Source organism: Phlebotomus argentipes, unplaced genomic scaffold (genome assembly GCF_947086385.1).
Source record: "Phlebotomus argentipes unplaced genomic scaffold, Phlebotomus argentipes genome assembly contig_15, whole genome shotgun sequence".
NCBI classification, from domain to species: Eukaryota; Metazoa; Arthropoda; class Insecta; order Diptera; family Psychodidae; genus Phlebotomus; species Phlebotomus argentipes.
Window position 1 is genome coordinate 17414479 of NW_026776181.1, and position 22815 is coordinate 17437293.

Sequence of the window (22815 nt, forward strand, 5' to 3'; positions counted from 1 at the left end):
CACTCACTGTCGCCTCTCTCTCTGTCCTTGCTGAAGGGAAGAGAGACACGAAGAGGCTTAAAATATCCACAGCGCAGCTTCAAACACAATATCAGGGACGATTAGTAAGTAAATTAAATCTTTATTCTTCATAGCGCGCCTGGGAAGCTCCAGACGCCGAAGAGGGTTACAAAGGTGAAGCTGGTGAGTTGAAAGGAATACTTAATTAGAGTGAAATGAGGCGCCGCGGTGCTTCAGTTGATGGTGTTGACGATGTCGTCGATTTTCAGGATGGAACGCACAGTTTCCGACGCGAATGTGACCAGCGACGTGGACACGAGCAGCGGCTGAACGACATTCTCCGCCAGGATGTCCGTGATGGCGCCCTTTCGCACGTTGATCCCGGCATTCTTCTCGCCCTGCGCGTGGCGATTCCGCAGCTCCGTCACCGTGGAGATCGGATTGAGGCCAGCATTCTCGGCCAGCGTCGATGGGATGACTTCCAGCGCATCCGCAAACGCCCTGAAGCAGTAAGCGTCCACGCCCACGAGCGTCTGAGCGTGATTGGCCAACTGCAGTGCCATCTCGATCTCCGGCGCTCCGCCGCCGGCGATCAGCTGGCGCTTCCGCACCAGACAGCGCACGACGCAGAGCGCATCGTGCAGCGAGCGATCCACTTCCTCCAGCACCAGCTTGTTGGAGCCCCGCAGCACCACGGACACCGTCCTGCCCTGGTTCTGGATGCCCGTGATGCGCACGAACTTGTTGCTGCCACTCGGCACCTCCTCGGCCAGATCCGCGGTTACGAGATTCTCCGCCACGAAGTGATCCAGCGACGCAATCGGCCGGCAACTCAGCGTCTTGCACACGAACTCAATGTCCTCGCGCTCGATGTCCTTCACCACCATCACCTTGATCTTGTCGAGGAAGTGCTGCGCCAGATCCGAGATGGCGTCGCGCAGGATGGACTTCTGCACCAGCAGCACGTTGCAGCCGCTCTTCTTGATCTGCTTCACGATGTTGAGGATGTACTCGCGCTCCTGCTTCAGCACCCTGTCCATGGCGGCGTAGTCCGACACCACCACGTGATGGTCCATGTCCGTCTTCGGCGGCGAGATGCAGAACTGGATCAGGCCGATCTTGGCCTTCTCCACGCGCTTCGGTCCATTCGTGCCGGCGGCGCGCTGCGTGAACACCAGCCCGTCCACTAGCTCGGTGTCCTCGATGGTGCCGCCGAGGCTGCGGATGCACTTGATGTCCTTGAGATCCACCACGTCGTTCCTGGTCTGATCCGCCACCTTCAGCACGGCGTCCACGGCGAGCGGCGCCAGCAGGCCGCTGTACTGCGACACCACCTTGGAGTTCAGCGACGTGGAGGCGCTCTTCACGAGACTCTCGTGGTCGCCAATCTCCACTGGAATTGACATGTCTGAGAGAATCTCCACGGCCTTCGCGGCGCAGCGCTGGAAAGCGTCCGAAATGGCCGTGGGATGAATGCCCATCTGCAGGAGCTTCTCAGACGCCTCCAGGAGCGCTCCGGCCACCACCACCACGGACGTTGTGCCATCGCCGGCCTCGATGTCCTGCGCTCTGGACAATTCCACCAGCATCTTCGCCGCCGGATGAATCACGTTCATCTGCTTGAGGATTGTGGCGCCGTCATTGGTGATCGTCACTTCGCCATTGCCCGCCTGGATCATCTTGTCCATGCCGCGGGGCCCCAAACTCGTCCGGATGGCGTCGGAAACAGCTGAAAGAATGGTGAGAGTGAGGTTAGATCACATCATCATAGAATCTTCCAGAAGACCCACGCCTTCTGCCACATTTTCTATCATTTTCCCCAAAAACCACCCCACACATCACCCAAAGGACCCCCACAAAGCCCTCCCAGAGGGGAAAAAGAGCCCCAAAAGGCAGTTTCAGCACCTTTAGCAGCATTTATGTTGCTGGAACGAATGTCAGCCGGTTTGCTTTTGTCCTTGTAGGCGCTCGCCTGAGGCTTGACCTTGGGGGCATCATTCTTAGGCGCCATGGATCACTGGAAAACAGTCACTGGGATGCTCAAAATGTTGGAAAATGCACAATTTTCACGGAAAATCGTTCACAACACGCGCTCACGAGACTCGGCAAATTGAGCAAGTTTTGCGGTTGTCAAAGAAGAGCGATGCCAGCGCTCCACAGCGTGAAATTCAGGCGAAATAGTCTGGCTTTTGGCCACACAGAGCGCTGTAGTCAGATAGAGAGTGAGAAAATTGCGCGGAAACACATTTAGAAATGTGATGATTACAATATTTCGGAAATTATCTAACATTTCTCTAATGTTCTTGTATTCTTTGATATTTCAGTGTGAATTTACAGGCAGCAGTCGGGGATAGCGCTGGATATCCAGTGATGGAAAGCAGTTAAACAGCTTATCAGCGTGTAATTTGTTTAGGCAGTTGTGGAATGTCTCAATTGAACTGCAAACAGATGCTTTGCTGGCCTTTGAATGACAATTCAATAGGTCTCATTTGCAGTCTAATTTAGCTTGATGCAATTTGGCACTTTTTTCTCCTCTCAGCGAGCATCTTGAGAGCTGGAGCTTCCGAGAAGAGCTGCTCCAAATATGGAATGGCACGTGAAAAATGCCTGACGAAGAGCATTAATTACATATTCTACTGACTCATGATTGACTATCAATATTGGATTCCACATAATTTCAATTAATTTCAATTTATATCGTCAATTAGCTAATTCCCCAAGTGATCTTGGTCATCGCTTGATCGCTGAATTAATTGAATTGGAAATTTAGGGAGCAATTTACACAACAAGCGGCGACACAATTTTCCAGCATGACATTTTCAATAGGGCTACAGATAATGAAAAAAAAGTGTCTTGACGACTCAACAGATGCTTATGTGTGTTTTTCTGTACTGTAAAAGATGGATAAAATTGTGGGCTGAGGAGGAGAGAGAGAATAATTAGTGAGACGCCTTAGAAAATCCACGGTTCTTGGCATTTTTCTAAATTAAAACTTTGAAGAAATATTTAATTAAATGCCATCATATAATCTAATTAAATTTTCTCACACACCGCGTCGTTCATAATCTTAATTCCGGGCGAGGAGGGAGAGAAAGAAAAAAATTTTGAGGCGAGATAACATGTGAAATGCCGAAATTGGGCCGCGCATTAGAAATTCCGGTGGACGGAGGAAGTCCAGAGCGAAGGGGCCAGAGATGGATATCTGGAGCTGATTGTATGCGAAGACACCCTGTTGTTATAATTACACAATGAAAATCAATAAATCGTCCGGTTGCGGTGGCACATATGCTGCACACCCGCCCCACGACGTCCGCCGCCCACCGCCCGCCAGAGATGCTTTTCTCTTGTTTCCACAATATTTCTTCGCATTTTCATATTTCCCGGCGAGACGCCGGGGGCGGAGAAAGGCCACTCTCGGGTGTGATGATTATTTCGCTGTGGATGTAATTTTTCAGTTTCACTTGCAGCACAGGAGAGCCGCCATTATTTATATTAATTACTTCATTCTGCTGTGAATGGACAAACAAGTGTACGAAATATAATGCAAAAGGACGACATTCGACTCTTTGTGCAGATCTTTTGGCAATCATGACTTCACTAGAGGATGCAATTCAGTGTTTTTCACGTGATGTGAATTTACTAAACAGACTAAACCTCATAATTATCTGAGAAATATGAGTTAGTTCGTATTCTTAGAGTAACTAGAATGGCACGTGGCGTCTTAAACCTGTGCATGAACTTACAGGATTAAGTAGATTCAGAACTAAGCTTCGATGTGTGTTTAATCGTCTTTATTATTAATAAAATCGCGCTTTGCACTTAAATATATTCTCCAAATTAGCGAAAATCTTTGGCCAATTGATTAGTTAAAACATTAGTCAGTAGAATATTTAATTTGACCAGTAAATTTATTCAAATTTCCTTCATTTTCCCTCAAAACTGATTAGTAAAAATGTGATATTTCACCCCAAATCAGTGACAAATCACTGCAAAAGTCATATTTTCTAATTGAAACAATGATGCATCGCTGGATCCAGAATTTTTCCGATCTCTGGGCGAATGAGAGTGACCAGACGCCTCTCCACCCCCTCTGCAAACCTCCCCGTGTAGCCATTATAATGAGCGACCAACATAATGCCTGGCAGACTCTCGGTCTGCGAAATTCAATAGGGAAGTGCAACGTGTTTTGGATTATAACAATGTGGAGGGCGGCGAAGTTGCTGAATGGACGCAGAATCGGATGCCAAGGGTTCCGGGACAGAAATTAGTGCAAATGTCCACTGATTGGTAATTGTTATGTTTGTCGAATGGACGAGAAAGACAATGAAGCCATTATGCAGGGGGTTTTGCTCGGTGAGTTGCTGAGAAGCCAAAAGACGTTTGCCAGGTGGATTTTTCTGCTTCTTTTTTGCTTTTTTAAATCCGTGCGCATTTTCTCCAGCATCGTAAGCAACACAGCTTTGTCTCAAATTTGGCCAATTTGCCCACTGGCCCACCCCTCGTTAATCCGCATCGTCTTTGCTCAGCAGCAGCACCGAATGTTGCATCCAGATTCAAATTCAATTACACAAACACTCTTCTCGTGCGAGTGTGCATTGTCAGTTGACGAAGGGCGAGTGGCAAAGAGCGAAATTCCTGAAAATGAAGGCATTTCAATGGAAGTAATTAAATATTCATATAGTCTGGAGTTGAGAGTCTTAGAAGTCGCCATAATATTTATTCATCATGCAACATCAACCTTGTAATTTGCACTTACTTGACCTCCATCATTTGTGCCCCGATGCCCCTAAATTATTTCCGGAAGATACAATTTATTCGGTGCAATTTCCAGCGTAACAGGTGATCACACTTGGAACAAATTGAAAAAGAGCGCAGTCACGACACGGCCGCTGGTATTTGAATATGACACTGCGTATTGAAATTAGGGGTTGAATTACCATAAGTGTGTGTGCAGAGGAGATGGCTATCGTTAGGCCAACAGGTAAATTTCTCGCGTATTTTTACGCTACGCTGCCTTTTGGGCGCGTTAGGGTTGCTTTTATCACTGAAGATCACACATTTTACCACTTTATTAATTGCTTTGAGGGTGAATTTTGCTGTTTTTCCACATTTATTAGACCTCAGAGTTGCTTAAATGGCGTTGGAGGTGAATTTTGACTGAGGTTTTATTGATTTTCGTGCTGCCAGATGCCAAAATTTACCCCTTTTGCCATTTTTTAGCACAATTCAACCTCCAAAAACACATTCCTAAGTCATTTTCCACCTGAAAATGTCTCTACAAAAGATTTGAAAAATCTTTTTAAACAGATTTTTGATTTTACAAACAGTGAATAAGTGATCTTTGGAGGAAATATTAAGATTTCACTGTAAAATCTGCTGAAAATGACTGCGGAAGCGCATATTTCACCCTTTCAACCCCACCACAATGTGTTTTCCAGGCTGGAAAGGACTTTTTTCATTCACCCTTCCCTCTGATATGCTAAAAAGATGGCGAACCCCTTAAAAAAGGGTGAAATGGGTAAAGAACTGAAAGGGGTTGTGTGATCTCTGGCCATAGAAGTGAATCTCATTCGAATTTTGCAGCTCTTGCCGGAAGGATGACAAGGAAATCCTGAAGGAAATTTAAAGTTAAAGAAGATAAGAAATATGTTGAAGGAAGAGGAATTGTGGGGGAGTTTTGTTGTGTTGATAAAAGGTGCGCAAGCGTTTGGAAATCCTCCTCATTGGAATACTGAAAGGAGTTTACAATATGCAAACGAGCGATGGAGTCGCGAATGCAAAGTCAGTGTTGATTTAGCTGTTCAGCGATCGAGTCACCAGAAATTGTCATGTAAGTGATAAGGATTATCAGTGATGGAATTCAATGCAATTATGAATAAATTATATCGAGTGGAGTGTTGAGGAATTGCACAATCACATTGAGTGCAACCCTCCTTTTTTCTCATCGCTAAATGTCCTGTGAAATTTTCATACTCTCTCGTGTGTCCCTCCGATCTCAATTGCCCATCGATGGATGAAGCAGCAGGAGACTTTCCGCCCTCGGGTCATGCGGCGCAAAAAGTGTATATATCGAGATAGCGCAAATAAAAAAATGCGTAATAATCTGCAATAATCTTAAACAACCAGCTCTGTCATTCAAAGATAACATGCGACCATCCCCACATTCACTCCCTGCAGCTCAAGGACCATTCCGGACATGCGGTGATGGTGTGCAGAGGGCCAAAAAACACCCACCCTCGCCTTGGTAGCATAAACAAATGCTGCAAAAAGCTGTTGAACTCTCTGCCCTTCGATGAGCACTTCTACTCTCTGGGATATTCCCATATTTTGGGAGGGAAAACAAGACAGAGGAAAAGTCTTAATTCGGAAAGTGGAGGGCGAGATATGAGATTTTCTCTTCTGCTCTCACCCCGAATTGGCCAATTAATTTCACTTTGAAGTTCACGCATTGCAAGCGCAAAGGATCAATGCGTATTTTCCGTTCTATTATTCACTGTTTAGACGCAAAATCTTTAGGTTTAGAATGCGAATCTGAGTCCGGAATTGTATAGAATATCCCTTTCGGCATCCAAGGGCTGTCCATCTAGGAAACTTTCGGCCCCTAATAATGTGGAATTTGAGTTTTGTGTGAAAGGCGCTCCTCGGAGGATTTTTCATTAACAAACAACGGAATTCAGGCGGATTTCCCCCAATCTCGGACGCCAGTGGGATTGGCGAGGCTGGACAGAAGGTGTTAGGATGGAATTGATTGGTGTCCCAGTGCGTGAGCACAGAATCCTATGAGCTTCTCTCTCTGGGTGTGGATGAAAGTGAGATAAGACGGAGGGATGAACAATGCGAGTGCGAGATGAGTTTTTTCCGCCATCCCTCCTCTCGCCTAATAGGAAAATCATGTCCCAGTCAAAGGCGAGGAGGACTTTTCAGTTGGGGGCCGACGAGAATCCTCTTGAATTGATCCCACTTGTGAAATTTAGAGGCGCACAATGGGTCCAAGGGGAAAGTGGCTCAAGTAATTACAAAATTGGAAATGTGATCCTGGGCGAAGGGTGTGTTGTGTGTGCGCCTTTGTCTTGGGCTCTCAGTCGGGACGGCGAGGGCTAGATAAAAAAAAGAGGCGATTTAGAGTGGATTCCAGGGAATGAAAGAGAAAATTCCTTGTTAGTTTGAATCACTCAAATGGACAAGAGGCGCGTGCCTCACTTCCGTCAGTCGCCCATCATGACAAGGACATCCCCCAAAAGAATCGCCACTGCGAGGGGATGATTCCTCAGCGAAAAAAAGAAGAAAGAAAAGAACCGTGCGGAGGAATGTCCGTGTTGTAATTTCGCTGCAGCGCCCACTCGAGATGTTAAAAAATGCGAGAGAGAAAGAGATTTGGATTGATAAATGTGTGAATTAAATGGAAAATGGCGATGTTGAGGTACAATTTGAAATAAATCTCAATCCCACGAGCCACCCTCGAGACATGCGGAGAATTATCTCTTCCACAGCACTCACGCTGGGGCTTTTCTCGCATCCTCCACAAATGGCTTCCCTCGCCCTCGGCTGGATGCGCCCTGTAAAATGCGGGAAACTTCCATGAAGCCAATATCCATATATCAATAATTCACATTTTGCGGAGACACTTTTCGTGCGGCAATGGCTGAATATAAATGTGCGAGCCCAAGTCGTTTGAATTATCCCCCAAGGGGCCTCTCGCCTCCTCCCGCCCCTCCGCAGGAGGAGGGAAAAAAATATATTCGCCCGGACGAGAGGAAAAAAGGGCCACACAGAAGCGCCATGAGGAATGAAAATGTACCGAAAACGGATGTAAGAGTGGAAATCTGGACCCGATATTTTACAAACTAATGTGACATTTCGATTATTCTATGGGATTTAATGTGTTTTATGGCGTACCGTATAAATATCACGGGGATGAAATAAAAATAGATATATGATTGCGCAGTGTTGGCGGTGGAGAGGCGGAAAAAAAGTGAAATGAAATGAAAATAAATAAAGGATTTTGCTTATGGGTGAATTTATATTGCCATCTCACTCATCCGCAAACGACACATAATCGCAAAAATTATTGTCCTCCACTGTCACCATCGGGAAAAAGTGTTGAACAATAAATTTGCCACACTCTGGCGATACACGATTTCTAAATCATTGCCAAAGCAAAAGTATCATCCATCCCGGCTGAACGCGCGTGTGCTGCTGAGAAGGCATTGCGTAAGGCCTTTTCAGGATGCTTTTAGATTGTTGCTGGCAAAACTGTGTCTATTTCAGCGAATAGATAGATTTAGGGTGCTGTGCGAGGGGTAAATGTTACCTGTGATAAGATAATAGTGTAAAAAGTGGGATTTTGCGGTAAATATCCCACTTCTGACACCAAATTATCACAGCAAAATGACTGGAAAGTCATATAATGAACGAGATAATGAAAAATCACTGTTTATAAGTTGGAAAAAATGATGTTTCTTAGCAAATTCTCTGTTATTGTGTCTTGAATTTAACGTTTATCATCACTGTTTGGCTCAATCTTCCTTATCACTCCTTCACTGGCCAAATCATTGTGCCAACCGGGCTGTATTTTATTCCATCACATTCGATTCCTTTGGCAATTCACAGATCCTCACAGTTGATGGAAAAGCTCTTGGCGAGATATCGCAATTTTTCTCGATGAGAAATATTTTGCGAAAAGCTGTCCTCCTATTCTTGATTTTTCTTTTTTCTCTCTCTTTCTCTCTTTGCCTGTGCTTTCTGGATGGGTAAATTTGTATCCCTTCGAGGCATAATAGCATCGCTACTATGCTGTATGTGTGGACAGAGAGAGAAAAAAAAGCCGGAGAAGGGAGAAAAAATTGTCGAAAATGTAACAAGGCAGCACAATAAAAAAAATCATTTAATAATATATCAAACATTTTACTCGCCAACATTTTGGGCTCTTGCTCGATTTTCCTCCCCGGCCGATATAAAAGTCAGTTGAATTACAATCCATCCATTTGGGGAGCCGATGAGGAAGAGATGGAAAATGTGACGGCGGATATCGACATGAAAATAGAATGGAAAATTTGATTGGTTTCATTTTTCCGTCAGCCCTTCAAGCCAAAATTGCTGGCGTGTGTGGCGTGAGTTGGGGGTGGCTTGACAAATATACAAGAAAAGTATGATGCAAGAAGTATACTTTTTGTGCGCCTCTTCGCTTGTAAGTGGATTGATTGGTGAATTTTTCAGTCTTCTGCGAATGGGAAAAACTCATCCAAATTTCATCCCTTCACAGCACAAATTCATGTCGCTTCCATTCTATGGAGATTAGCATAGAAATGGGATGTATTAAATTCACTGAGAGTCTCGTCGCATTTTTCCTCTTTCTGATATGTTTTCCAAGGGCTGCGAGGAGAGGAAGTGACAGAGAATCCCAGAGCATCCCCTCAGGATAGAGGGTGGACGAGAGGAGAGCGAGAGAGAGCATGCCAACTGTTCTTCCATCCCTCGGCGAGGGCGAGCGAAGGAAGAAAAGGAATGCATAATGAATGAATAGCCCTACGAATAGTTTTTCATACCGACAACTTCCCACTCCGCCTCGGCTGAAGAGGGTGGAAAAAGGGAAATTCTTCCATGCGATAATCCCAAATTTATATGCACTCTTACGAAAAATCAATACTCTTGTGCCTGATAAGGCTTCCATGTTCCTCCCCTTGTCGGGCCGGTGAGAATGAAAAGTAAAATATTGCTGAATATTACAATGATTTGTTGGGATGGATGGCCAAAAGTGTGTTGTGATGAGGAGAATACTTTTAACCGCCACTTTGTGAATTGCTCATTGTTGCTTTATCAGTGGTGCGCGCTGGACGAGGAAAAATCACCCCTTTTTCACCCATTGGTGAATCCCCCATGATGGACGACCATTGCATGATTTATGACACACTCATGTGAAATATTACATTACATTTTCTTGAATTTTATTGATCCACAGAGCTCCTCTTGCCACCCACTCTCGGGACAGCAAAATATATTTACAACCCTATCCGTGGACGACAATACACAATAAAGTGCTGCACACAGAGAGTGGAGAGAATTTCCACACCCGGGAAAAGTCCGTCGTGTGAGCGAGCGAGAGAGAGAGAGATGGCAAGTGATGGACTTTGGCAAACACAATCCATCAATGCTTAGCAAATTCGTCTCTCTCTCTTCCAACCCCGAATATTGTCATCCAACTCGTCACTCTCTTGCGCTTAATATAAATAAAATTAAGGCACCCAAAGACGAAACAAGAAGCTTCACCCCTTTTCGTGTGCTCCGATATATTGAACATTAGCGCAGCGGAGATGATAGGGTTGAAATAATACCGGGACGGACCTCCATCTTCCAAACAATGAAAGTGTTCATCAATCATAATCTGATGACTCACTTTCCACCCTCTCATTACTCACAGGCGCTGTGAAAGAATTCCCCATAAATAAAGACTGGGCGAAGTCCGAGACTTTAATCTCTCAATTTTCATGCTCACTATCAAACCCTTTCCGTTCTGCTGGGCAAAGGGGTTAAATTTTGGCACTGCATCGCAATTATTTGAAGGCTTCCAGAAGGCAGCTGACATTCTTGAGATGCTCTTCTAATTAAATTTCTTGCTTTATCGCATCGAAACACTTTCGTGTCGAGCACCGTGCAAAATCGCAAATAAAGTGCCATTGAAATTACTTATCCACCCCTGTGCAGAGCTGTAAAATTGCATAATACACTTTCAATTTGAAGTATTATCATTGCATTTGCGGCTGAGGAAAAATTCATGCGAAAAATGCTGTTATTGAACCACAAATTGGAGGGTGATTTTGTTATTTTTGAAAGTAGTCTTGCAAACCAAATCACCTTCCGAAAAAAAAAAACCCACCCTCAGGCAAGCCACACACATGAGGAGAAAGGAGAGAGAAAGGGAGTCCATCGAGGGTTGAAGAGGAAACTGTAAATTTTCAAAAGGTCATTGAGAGGAAAATTCATCGAATCATAAATAATTTTTGTCACGCAACATTTGACATTCGGATTTCGACTGTTCGTCGCAATTCAAAAAAAACCACCACCCCGCATGTGGAGGGTGGAAATAAAAAATATTATTATTATTGTGTTTTCAAATTTACTGACTTGTAATAGAGTTTTCTTTTCCCCACTCCGCGTGTCTCTGCGGTCACAATGGACGCATCTTTCACCCTCAATCTTTTCGAGTGATTTCATTTTTTATTCCGTCATTTAAAATAGGGGCTGATGCGCTTCTGTGCGGGAAAGGGATGAAGAAGCTGTGTGATTTTTTTCAATTGTGTCACTCGCCATTAATAACTGACTTCTAGAGCTGATGGCTTGCCAGGGTGGAATTATGGTGAAATTACAACTTTATATCATTTTCAGGAATATTCTCTATCGATTTCACCCCCTTCAAGCCGTCAACCCTCCTGAGCCATGGCCATCGTGAGGGACAGAAGCCCGTGGGTGCGACAGAGACGGAGAGACGCTCCTGCGCTACATTTGCAACAGAATATTCCATCGTCTGCCACCATTAAATTATTCCTGCAGTTGCTGAATATGAGCACAAACCTGGAGGGTGGCTCGAGAGGGGTGAGTTTTCCACTATGAAATATAACTCAATCCCTCATGTGTGTGTGAGCGCCCTGCCGCTGTCTGAGGAGGTGGCGCATGCGATTCTCGAGCACCCCTTCTCCGCGCCAGCGACGGACGGGTGCTGCGAAGGGTGGCAAATCGCATTTCGCTCATTGTCTTAGCAATAGGCACAGCCAAACAATACCTAGGCGTCCGTGAGCTTCACGAAATGCTTTCAATGCCCTCTGGAAGTTTGAGAAATCTTGATGTTTCTGAAGAAGAGCGCATTGTCTTCGTTGATTAGCTTATAGTTTTGGAAAACTAGAAAGATATTTAATGGTCAAGGGAGACATGAATAAAATGGGCGGGGATTGCGAGAGGGCGGGAAATCGCACTAAATATTAGACGAACTGTGAAGAAATAAGACTTGATTGTTGGAAATTCATCAATTCCGCTGGAATTTTTACACTGTTTTGAGCACAAGACAAAGACACAAAAGCTTCTGACTGCAGTTTTCTCATGAATCGTATTTTGGGTGGTGGCAACGCTTGGGCGCCTAAAGCGGGCTGATTCATGAGCCATTTTCAATTAGCAGGTAATACAGGAGGACGGATATTTGCACTTTCCTCCCCGCCAGTGCGCTGCGAGTGGAATTTCAATTTGGGGCGATGTCACAGCCACCCCTTGAGAGGAGGGTGAAACTGGACACCGGCGTGAGCAAATACCCGGTGAAATATTAAAAAAGACCTCACATTGTGAATTGTCTGGGCGATTGAGGGGGTGTCAGTCAATATTTGGCCAAGTTGCGGGAGAAGGCAAATGTCATTTTCCATCGAGCTTTCATTTCTTCGAATTTTCCTCGCGCGCGCGCTGCATTATTTAGATCCACTTTCGTGGCACGCCAAATATTGATGATGGAATTCCGGCAGGTCGATAAATATTAATGCGCGCAGCGGAGTTGCGGGGGAGGTGGAGTGAAATTGTAAAATTGATATCGCTCGCCCGCCAACCCTTATCGTGTGAGTGGCCATTAAATTGATTGGCATTTTGAAGGATGGACGCTGGCTGGGAGGACATGTAAAGGGCGTTTTATATTCCCAGGCAATTGTTATTCGGCGAATTGCTTGCCATTTACCATAAACACTCTATATGTCTTTGTGGACGGAATGGAATTCACTGGCCGGAATTGGATTTATCAACAACCCCCCAAAACAGAAGCGCTGAAGAGGTGGATGCTGTGCAGAATCACCCTCTCTCGGCCCAATCATCAAAGAACATGCTGACGCAATCGGACAATTTTACATCTTTTGAGCTCTTGTCCGAGAGCGAGAGAGAGAGAGGGTGGAATTTCCCATTTTGACCCACAGAGTCTCAGGCCCCTCTTGACTCAAGAAAATGAAAATAAATTCCGGCCGTATGGGAAAATTTGTATCTATCCCGTTGATGGGTTGTTTTCCTTGCAGAATCACCCCAGCGCTCACTGCGTGACTCTTTTTCATGCCACCCCCGCTCTCTCTCTCTCTCGCCCCCTTGGCAACTGTTAAATGCGTGTCCTGGCGCAAGGGTGTGAGCGTGAAGAACGTGGAGATGGACACAAGGGGACTTCAACCTGTTTCTCTTCTCGTATTTACTCACATTTTTGGCCATCTCGAGCAGAAGAGAAACAACATTCAGCAAGGGATGAATTTTGATGAGGGCTGATTTTTCTTTTCCAGCGTCTCTCTCTCACTCTGTGTGATGCCTTGAAAAAAAAGGTCAATTTTATTTAGGTGCTTGGAATAAATTTTCATGGAAATTTTTTATTCATGAGACGCACATCAAACATTTTATTAGATCACCATCGTCGCCCACCCTCGCTCGTCATTTGTCTCTCCTCACACACTTCTGCCACTGGCCGATGGCAATTTATATGCAAATTCATGTGGCGAATATGCAGTGTATTTTTGAACACTTTGCTGACATTTCCAATGCGCAGGGATTTGTTTTTTTGATAAAAATAACTCTCTTCCACTTGATCAATTTCTCGTGGGCGCGCAGAGAAAGTTGAAGGAGAGAGAACACTTTCACCCTCACCTTTCCGTCCATCTCATCATCTGACAAAGCTCAATTTGGACGTCGAAGGATGAATTGTTGATTTGTGTATGAGAGGCACAATGAGGAGGAAAAGTCTCAACTTTTCAGTTTACTCAAGTTCATTTCGTATAGGAAGTTCTCTTCTAAACTTCTCTTTCTCTCCCAACCCACCCGTCCTTCGTCCCACACCCTCGACGCTGGGGGTGAATCCACATAACATTGACATGTACAATAAAAAAAAAGAGGAGGTTGTGGGTGGCGTCCATTAGATTGATTGAATTTGATTTCACCTTTTTACAGCGAAAACATCCAACATTGCCGAAGGGTGTGAGTGAGGAAAGGACGAACGGAATTCTCCACACACAACTTTCAACTATAGGCAGAGACTTGTCCTTTCGGCCACCCACTCCCCCACCCCCTGGGTGGGTGGAATTGAAAAGCCTCCGATTGCGCCCACACGAAATGAGATGAGAAAATAGAGACTGAATGGCCAGAGAAATAAAAAGTCTCATATCATTCTTGCTGATTTGGCTGTTGGTCGTGCATAAGCAGGACGACTTTTTGCCCGGGCTCATGTCGCACTGCCATTTAGTTTATTATTTATTTCTGAAATTATCACAAAATGAGCATGATTGACGCCATATGGCCGACATGGGGACTCATTATGGATGTAAAATGCCGCGCTGAGGTGAAAAAAAAACATGCATTTAAAATTCAATTGCGAGGCAATATCGCCTGTTTAGCCAGTGTTTTCAGAATGTTATAGAGAGAGAGAACATTTTGAGCAATTATTTACCTTTTATGATTTTCCAAGAGTGAAAATGTTACTCTTGGGTGTGGCCGAAAACGTGCGCCCGATTGAAACACGTCCGTGGCGATTATTTGTCACATTCAAACCTAAAATGGAGCAAATGTTGAGGAAAAGAGCGCAATGTTTGGCCTTATTTGCCGCCTTTGGGCTTCCTTACAACCATTGTTCACACACACACGAACACTCTAAAGTCGACGTGGTGAAAAACTGTGTGCTCTTAAATATTTTCCAATACTTGGCATTCGATTGATGACGAATAGATTTGCAATACACAGAAATCTCTCTCTCCCTCTTTATTTTCCCGGGTATTTTCCAATTAAAATCTCCCTTCCAGCGTGTGGGCAAAGAAATGGAGGAAAGTTTGTGAGATTCTCCATGGTGAAACTTGCCAACATTCTGCGAGTTTAGATTTAAAGTTCAATCCCCGAGACCACGGGTGACTCAAATGGGTGGCCGTTTGTCAAGGAATTTTTATTATTGCATTCCATGGGATGTAAAAGTTTTCCGTTTGTTTAATTTCCCAACATTTCAGCAGCAGAATTTCCTCCGTCTTTTCCGGCCGCGCGTCCAATTTAATGAAATTGCCCAGTCACAATTTGTTCGACGCATACAAATTGATGAAATTTGAACTTTTAATTTTGTGCCGCGAAGAGAGTTTTGTAAATCAAATCATACACATCGCGATTAATTGCGTGAATTCCACTTTCACTCTGTTTTGGGTGACCGGAAATAAAATGGGTGAATTAATAAATGCCTTTAAAATTACACTGTGCGCATAATGTGTTAATTATGATCAACAATTCACTAACTCTGTACCATCAATTTTGTACGCACTTGAAGACGGTGAAAGTAATTTTATTGGAAAGAAATTCACTCATTTTCAAGGGGCTTCTCAGCCACTCGCGATTGCCTTGCGTTGGCGAAATTGTTACAATTTATAGCCTCCAGTTTCCGCTTGTGGTGTTCTTGTAGGGGAGCGCAAGGCTCCTCATGAGAGATTCTTTAGAAGCCTGTAGAAGTCTCCGTCCACAGTCGACTGACTCTCCGCTATTGCTTTTATCTTCCCTGGAAATGTCCACACTCGTGTTCAATTTAATGTGGAGACGCAATAAAATATTGCATTGTGATATTCTCGTTGTTGCTGGGATTGACATTGAAGTGAAAAGAAGACGGTTTAAAGCAAAAGCTGAGACTGATTGAGAATTCTCCGTGCGTCCAACATCAAAGGCATGACTTAGAGTGCATTCGGTATCAGAGGCGGAAGATCAATTCAGCTCAAAGTGTATTGATAATGAAATTATTCATAACTGTGTACGAATTCACATCAATTTCTTGCTGAGCGCAAAAAACTGCTTGGAGAGACGCTGAGGAAATTGAATTGATAGGCATAAAAAAGGGAAATATTGCGCATTTTCGTCTCAAGCATCCTCCAACTCCAAATTGACTAAATCATAATGTGGTATACGCATATCTGATGATAAGGAGTCATCCTGATGATTGTCCATAAATACATAAATATCCCACTCTGGCCCTCATGCTCCGATCCTCTCGCATGGAGTGGAATTGTTTTGTGTGTGTGTGTGCATGAGTCCTACAATCCCAATAAATTCAGATAAAATTTTCCTCCCCACGCCACCCACTCGAGGCCCACCTCTTGATTTTTTCCTCTCCAGATAACTTCCTTCTTTTTTTTGCCCACGCTCGTGCTTTCTCCCCACCCGCCGAGCCCATAAGGAGCTTCTGTTGTTGTCCATTCGTCCTGACCCTTGTTCGAATCGAGGCCCGGGCGGATTTTGCGAGGAGAGCAGAAAAATCTCATCCTTTTCGGACCCTCCCAGCATCATTTCTTCTTATTATACATTCTGCCAAACTGGCAGATATAAAAAACGCCCGGGCCAATGGCTGACGGGCCCCTGGAATGCTGCGAGGGTGGAATGTGGGGTCCTGGGGATTCCGCATGGCATGAATACATTGAGCCGGAGCGGAGGGAGGGATTTTATATCCGATAAATAAAATAAAGAGAGCGCCCGAGAGTGAGTGATACGGAGGAGAACCCCAGACTTTTTTACTCAAGAGAAATTGTCTTGAGATTCCCTCGGTGGACACACACTCAGAGCAAGAAGGCAGCTTCTTTAGAATCGCCCCTAAAGGAGCCAAAGGATGAGCTAAGGGGCGAATAACCTGACAAGATTAATCCAAATCATAACAAACTCTGTAGAAAATATTAAAATTCGACGATTATCTGTAGAATAATATTGAAAAACATTGATTTTCGCCTAGATTACTTCATTTTTCTCGCTGATTTCTTCACTGAATCCAGCATTGATTGCTAAGATTGCTAATCAAGTTACACTGTATTAACTCCTTGGACAAGTTGGCTTTCTCTGAGTGCAATATTTCCATCGCCAGCGGCCATGAGGAACACTGGGAGTGAAGAACAAGAAAAGTCCTCTCCCGAGAAAGAGACGAAGAAAAAGTCCAAGGGAGAAAATCTCGTTAGATCGGATTTTTTTATCGATTTGAATAAATAATAAATCCAAACGCCATTACAAGGAAAAAGCATTTGCTGGGTGCGTAGTTTGATCTTTGGAACTCAGAGCGATAAAATGTGGAGGGAAGAGAGAGAGAGAACAAACATAAGCAGAATGAGCAAGTCGAATGAATATGAAGAATTTGCACTAGATAACATTTATTGAAATTGTAAATAAATTTGCCATTTTAATCACACACACCACATTTGAAGTATACGGCAATTGCATAAGTGCAGCACTCACCCAAGTTTAATATTGATATCAATTCAAGGATAGCAATTTCAATGTGTATTTTATAATATAAATATTCATCTCCCTCTATCATTACACCTGGTATAATTGTTGCATTCTTAATTTGGAATTCTTCTCCATTAGCGCATTGCGTTTTTCGGTCGCGTCGCTTTATTAATGAGGTAACCACGCGAAAATATACCCATCTTCACCATGCATTTCCACCGTCAGAGAGATTTTTTATTATTTTCTATATAAACATATTTCTTCTTGATTTATACACACATTTTACAACCTCTCGCGGCTCAGTAAACTAACCAAAAACGCAGATATTTCACTGAGATTCACTGGAATTTTTCTCGAACAAATTAGAAAATCACTCGATAAGATCTCCAGATTTATCTAATGCATATCTTAAGAGTCTGCCTTTCCGCATTCATGACAAGAGATGCGCTGAAAAGTCTTTCACGGCGCCAGATTTACAGCCGCTTTCAAGTCAAAATGCACCTTGTGGCGAAGGTAGAGCCAATAGCACTTTGCAGCTTGCCATAGGACGAGCCTTCATAGAGAAGGAAGGGCAACGCATGCGTCGCGTCTAATTTAAATAATGTAAAATGTGAAGGGTAGATTTCTGCCTCGCGCGATTGGCTCAAAAAAGCCTCGCAGTGGGAAATATGAAGGCTCTTCTTTCCACTGATGAACACTTAGAGCTGACTTTGGATCAATATCCACAAGGCTATAAATGTATACAAAATTCTTCCAGGATAGCCAGAAGAGAATGAAAAATCCCTGCTTTCTCGAAAGTGGTTTTCTTGGTATAAAAATTCCCAGTTATTTCCATTTCTGGGAAATTTCTCCCCCAACCGGCGAGTGAAGGACATTTTGGGGGGTGGAATGTTCGTGTTCTTGTGCGCCTCCGTTGGGATTTTAAAGAAACATTTTTTGTGATTTGACGGCAAAAAGAAGCGGAAAGGCCCTGGGAGAGGGAAGAATATGTAATGCGGCATGTTTCCCTTGGGATGACGTCAAAATATGGCCACCGACATTGCGGAGAGGGGTTGAGTTTGGGGACTCGCACACAGGATAAAAATGTAAACGAAAATAGAGGCAGCAAAATGAAAATACATAGGTTCACCTTACATAAACATGGGCACTGGGGATGTTTCCAGGGCTGTTATTTTGTTATTTTTCATGTTACCGCACCCAGAATCTGGGGAGCGATTTACAATGTGCTCTGGCTGTACACGAGGAAAAATATATATTTCTATCTGAATAGATTGGTTGGGATCCCAGGGCTTTTTTTTCTCCTGCAAAGGGAGGGTGAGAGAGAGACTGAGAAAAATTGGCCAAAAAGCAAGGGCTTTTTTTGCACAAGCGACGACACAGAAGGGTGGGAAAGTTCGAGGGATGGAAGAGACATCTTTGTCATTTCGGAGTCCTCAAGATATGGAAAATGTAATACTTTTGCAAAGGAAATTCATGTTTTATTGTTATCCATCTCACTCCAGAAAAGTCTTCATGTTCGTGGAATTTTATTTTTCCCAGCTGTGCTGGGAAAATTCACATCATGCCAAAACTGCCAATCATTCTTCCCTCCTCGCCATAGAGCCAATATAATACCTGTGCAGATGCTCTGGAAAATCCGCCTTGAGGCCTCAAAGAACTCCGAGGAATTTTCTTTCTGCCCAGATTTTGGGTGGTATAAAAAATTTAAATCCCGCAACTCGAAAGGTGGGCGGAACCCTCGGATTTTCCCCCTCCTCGTGTATATGGATGTAAAATGGAAAATTGATAAATGATTGCATGAATAAAAATGTTGAAAGGTCGAGAAGGGTGACCCTCAATCGGGGGCGATGGAAAGAAATTTTTCATGAAGCGCTCGAGGGAGGATTTTTCCTCCTCTTGATTGAGTTTAAAGGAGGCATGAAGAATTTTTATTGAAGTCTATAAAAATTTGTGGCTTCTCACGAGGGGCGTGTGTGTGTTCATTTGCGGCCTCTTTTTCCACGAGACACACTCCGTGAGGGATGATTTTTCACTTGGGAACATTTCTGCTGATCCCCCGGTGAAATGTGAAAATCTACTGTTGTAAATTTATGCCATATAAAGTCCTGAGGAGTGTGAGAAGCGCCCCTTAATCCCGCTGAATTGTCGTCACACACAACACCCACAATCTTTTGTGCTGGCCGAGCGACAGCCACCCCCTTTCCACCCATCACACTTTATGATTGTTGGCCTCGCATAAAAAATATCTTACATAAATTTGCAACATCTCGAGAGAGAGGAGAAAATGCTCCTCGCAACTTTTCATGCGGACACTGTGTTGCCCTGCCGGGCAATATTGTGCTCCTCTTTATGGCATTTCTCGCTTTTGACGCAGCACAAGAAAATGGCACACAAGAGTGGAAAAAAGCACCGCGAAACATGTTCAGCATACAAAATTCGCAACAAAGATGTGCCACACCACCTCATATTTCCATCGGAAGGCATTATGTCCCGTCCAATGAGGATAAACACTGCAAGGAAATGCAGTGCCAGACGGACCTTTCGTCTCAGTGTTTGGCGAGATGGAGAGGAAAATTTTCTTCGCAAATTTAGGGGACGAAAGTTGACATGCAAAGACTCACCCACACGTTGCATACAGTGAATGTCAAACTTTCTTTCTTCACGCTTCACTCGCATCGGCAAACAAGGAGAAAGAAAAGTCTTGATGAATGTCGGAAGAAGGTGGAAATGTTCCACCCTCCGCTGAGATTTTCCCCCTTTGGATTGAGTGGAGGGTGAAGTAGAGCGACTGCGACGGAAAGATAATTATGGCAAATACACGACACATTCTATGTGCTGCAGAATGTACATAAAATGTACATTAAGCCCCCCAAAGAGTCTCTGTGTTGGTGCAGGAGTGGATGAAATCACTTTTCCAGCTCGCATGGCGAGAGGAAAAGTGCGTATCGAAAGCGAATTTGCCTCTCAACACAGCGAATTGCAATAAAGTGCGTCGGAGAATTGCACTGTCCGTCACAGCAATGAGATTTGACTGCTGAGTGACGCACCCCAAAAGGGATTATGTCCATGTTACCGGCTGCGTTGTTCACAGTTAAGGGTGGAAGAAATCCTTAAGAGCCCGGCGAAGTTTTTTTTCCTCAGAGAAAAGCCTTAATTTCCTCTTGATTTATTCTCCAGTGCGTTGGATGTTTTTCCAATATTTGACTATCAATAAATCAGCCTGTCAATCGTCGACAGTGAAGTCAAGGCACAAGTGTGTGACATATTCACAATTGAGCATTACATTGCATAATTTCATATTCAATTTCCACCCCCAATTCGAGCACTGAATCATTTTTCATGCGCTCCGTGGGTCCATAAGCCTCTCTCTCACTCTCTCCGTCTCAGATTTCATCATCCTCCATTGTGCCATGGACACAGGAAGACACTCCTTGGCCGGGTGAGAAAATTTGATTAATCGTCGAAGTGAGAAAAGCACTTGGAAGCTCCAACACTCACCCACAATGCATTGCAAGCACTTTTCTCACTCTCTCTCTCTCGCTCTGTAATGTATTACAATTTTATTCAGGGAAATTCGTGGAGCCAGAAAATGCTGGGAAATGTTCAACTCGAGAGGGTGATTTTGGGTGCGGAATGTCGTCTGCAAAGTCTGCAATCCATCATTTCAACTCCACCCGTTCAGGCAATGGAATGTGGCCATTCTCCAGCCAAACCACCCATGTCATTTCCTCAGACATTTGCTGATGGACAGCATTGCTGGAGAGTGAAGAGGAATTCTACATATTAAATTTGAAAATCCGACTTAACCATGAGCCCCAGAAGAGGGTGGATTAGGAAGACTCACGAGATTTTTTTGTGCAGCCTCTGAGCAAATTCACATTTTTTCCTCTTATCTTCTTTTTTGCAGACTCGCCCACGCTTGAAGTGCTTCCTGTTGGATAATTTCGCATCAATAGGAATCCATTTGATGGTCAAATTTTCCTTTTATATGCCATTGAGCTGAATGAAGCCCAAAGGGGGCGAACTTCTGGTGGCGAAATGTGTATTGAGAATGGTGAGGAAGATACAATGAAAATTGTATTTGACATTTAATGAGGTTGGACCAGTGTGGAAACAGGAGAGAATGTCCTGTGATGTGCATTTCCATTTTATTTTCACAGTTTAATGATGCCATCTCCACAATTGATTACTCTGGTAGTCATAGCGACAGTCTCAGGACACTCACGGGACTTCGCACTCACACAGTCGTCCTGCAACATGGCCGGGAAATTTGTGTATTCAACAATGTGACACACGCACACTCCGCTAACGAGGGAAATCACAGTGGCTCCAGGAGGAGGAAAGATGCAGCTTCCAGAGCACTGAGAATACGGTTTTACCTGACACTATTATAGTGCTGCAAATTTATTTGTGAATCATATTAATAATTGCTGTTTTATTGCTCAGGGATTGCCAGAGGAGAAGATTGAACTTCCACCCCTGCAAGTCTCTCACCCTGGCGGGAATACAATGGCCATCGGTGGTGTTTCTCCTTATCGTGCAACTGGCAGACAGAAATTCCGAGGCCACTCCGCATTTTGGACACACAAATGCTGAAGAGGGTGGCCTTATCTTGGCCATGCAAGAGTGCCAAAAATGGAGGGAAAAACTCACAATCTATAGAGAAGGGAACACTTAGGGATGCAAGACGATGGAAATTTACCACCTGATTTGCAATGAATGAAGAGGAGAAATTCAGAAATTTCATGAAACTTTACCTCAAAAGCATTTACAATAATCAAGAAGTTGGTTTTTGTCTCTCAGACACCAAAAATTAATTCCAATAGACCAAGAGATAGAGAGTCAAAGGGAGGCTTTGGGATAAATTATTGCTGTGTTGAAATGCCGTCGAAGGAGTGGAGAATGAGGGAAGATGGAAATTTTGCAAACAGCTGCCTATCTTTTATTGACGAGATATTTTATCTCACAATCGAATCAAACTATAAATTATTCAATAAAAATCCAAACGACAGAGTCACTCATTAATGTCTCCCTTTTGTGAGAGTTGCCAATGAAATTTGTTTAACCGACAAATTAATCCTCCTGACAAAATTACTCATCAGAGAGAAAGAAAAAGAGAGAGAGTCGATAAAGGGCCAGAAAGTGAAGAAAAGTTCACCCTATGGACGTCAAGTGACTCCAATTCCCTTTTTTTTACCACTAAAAGCCACCAGTAATTGATTCAATTAATTCATTAGAGACGTTCCAGTCCAATTGAAATTGATACGAATTCGTATAAATTTGTCTGCTTAATTAGATTGACTGGCTCTCTCATATACATTTTTATTATTCTCAATTTAGAACGTCAGATTATTTAATTGTTCAGCGACTCTATCAATTTATTATCGGCGCAATTGACACTGGACAGAAGCACTGAGAATATCCAATTGATGTCCTTTCCGAGGGGTCACTTAACTGGCTAATTTATGGGGAGCAATTTCTGTCTTGCTGTCAATTTTAAAACCGCGGGAAAAAGAAAGAATTGAGAGCGAAGCGCTGAGTAGGAGAGAGAAAGGGGCGGGGCATCGTTGTGGGTGGAGCTTCAGGTGTAGA

At 43.9% G+C, this 22815-nt stretch overlaps 2 protein-coding genes and 1 long non-coding RNA gene across 3 annotated transcripts; 1 reads left to right on the forward strand and 2 right to left on the reverse strand.

The window, feature by feature from the left end:
- Positions 1-127: 127 nt before the first annotated feature.
- On the reverse strand, positions 128-2159 carry LOC132263278 (T-complex protein 1 subunit delta). Its single transcript, XM_059762953.1, has 2 exons — positions 1906-2159; positions 128-1729 (listed from the first exon to the last, which is right to left on the reverse strand). The coding sequence occupies exons 1-2, from the start codon at positions 2009-2011 to the stop codon at positions 234-236; spliced, it is 1602 nt and encodes a 533-aa protein (XP_059618936.1). The 5' UTR covers positions 2012-2159; the 3' UTR covers positions 128-233.
- Positions 2160-4245: 2086 nt separating this feature from the next.
- LOC132262362 (uncharacterized) lies at positions 4246-5138 on the reverse strand. Its single transcript, XR_009468456.1, has 3 exons — positions 4938-5138; positions 4757-4848; positions 4246-4635 (listed from the first exon to the last, which is right to left on the reverse strand). It is a non-coding gene; the product is annotated as an uncharacterized LOC132262362 (long non-coding RNA).
- A 6418-nt stretch (positions 5139-11556) lies between these two features.
- On the forward strand, positions 11557-22229 carry LOC132262367 (uncharacterized). The gene is made up of 4 exons (XM_059761626.1): positions 11557-11589; positions 21131-21277; positions 21384-21595; positions 21670-22229. The coding sequence occupies exons 2-4, from the start codon at positions 21227-21229 to the stop codon at positions 21899-21901; spliced, it is 495 nt and encodes a 164-aa protein (XP_059617609.1). The 5' UTR covers positions 11557-11589; positions 21131-21226; the 3' UTR covers positions 21902-22229.
- The last annotated feature ends 586 nt before the right edge of the window (positions 22230-22815 follow it).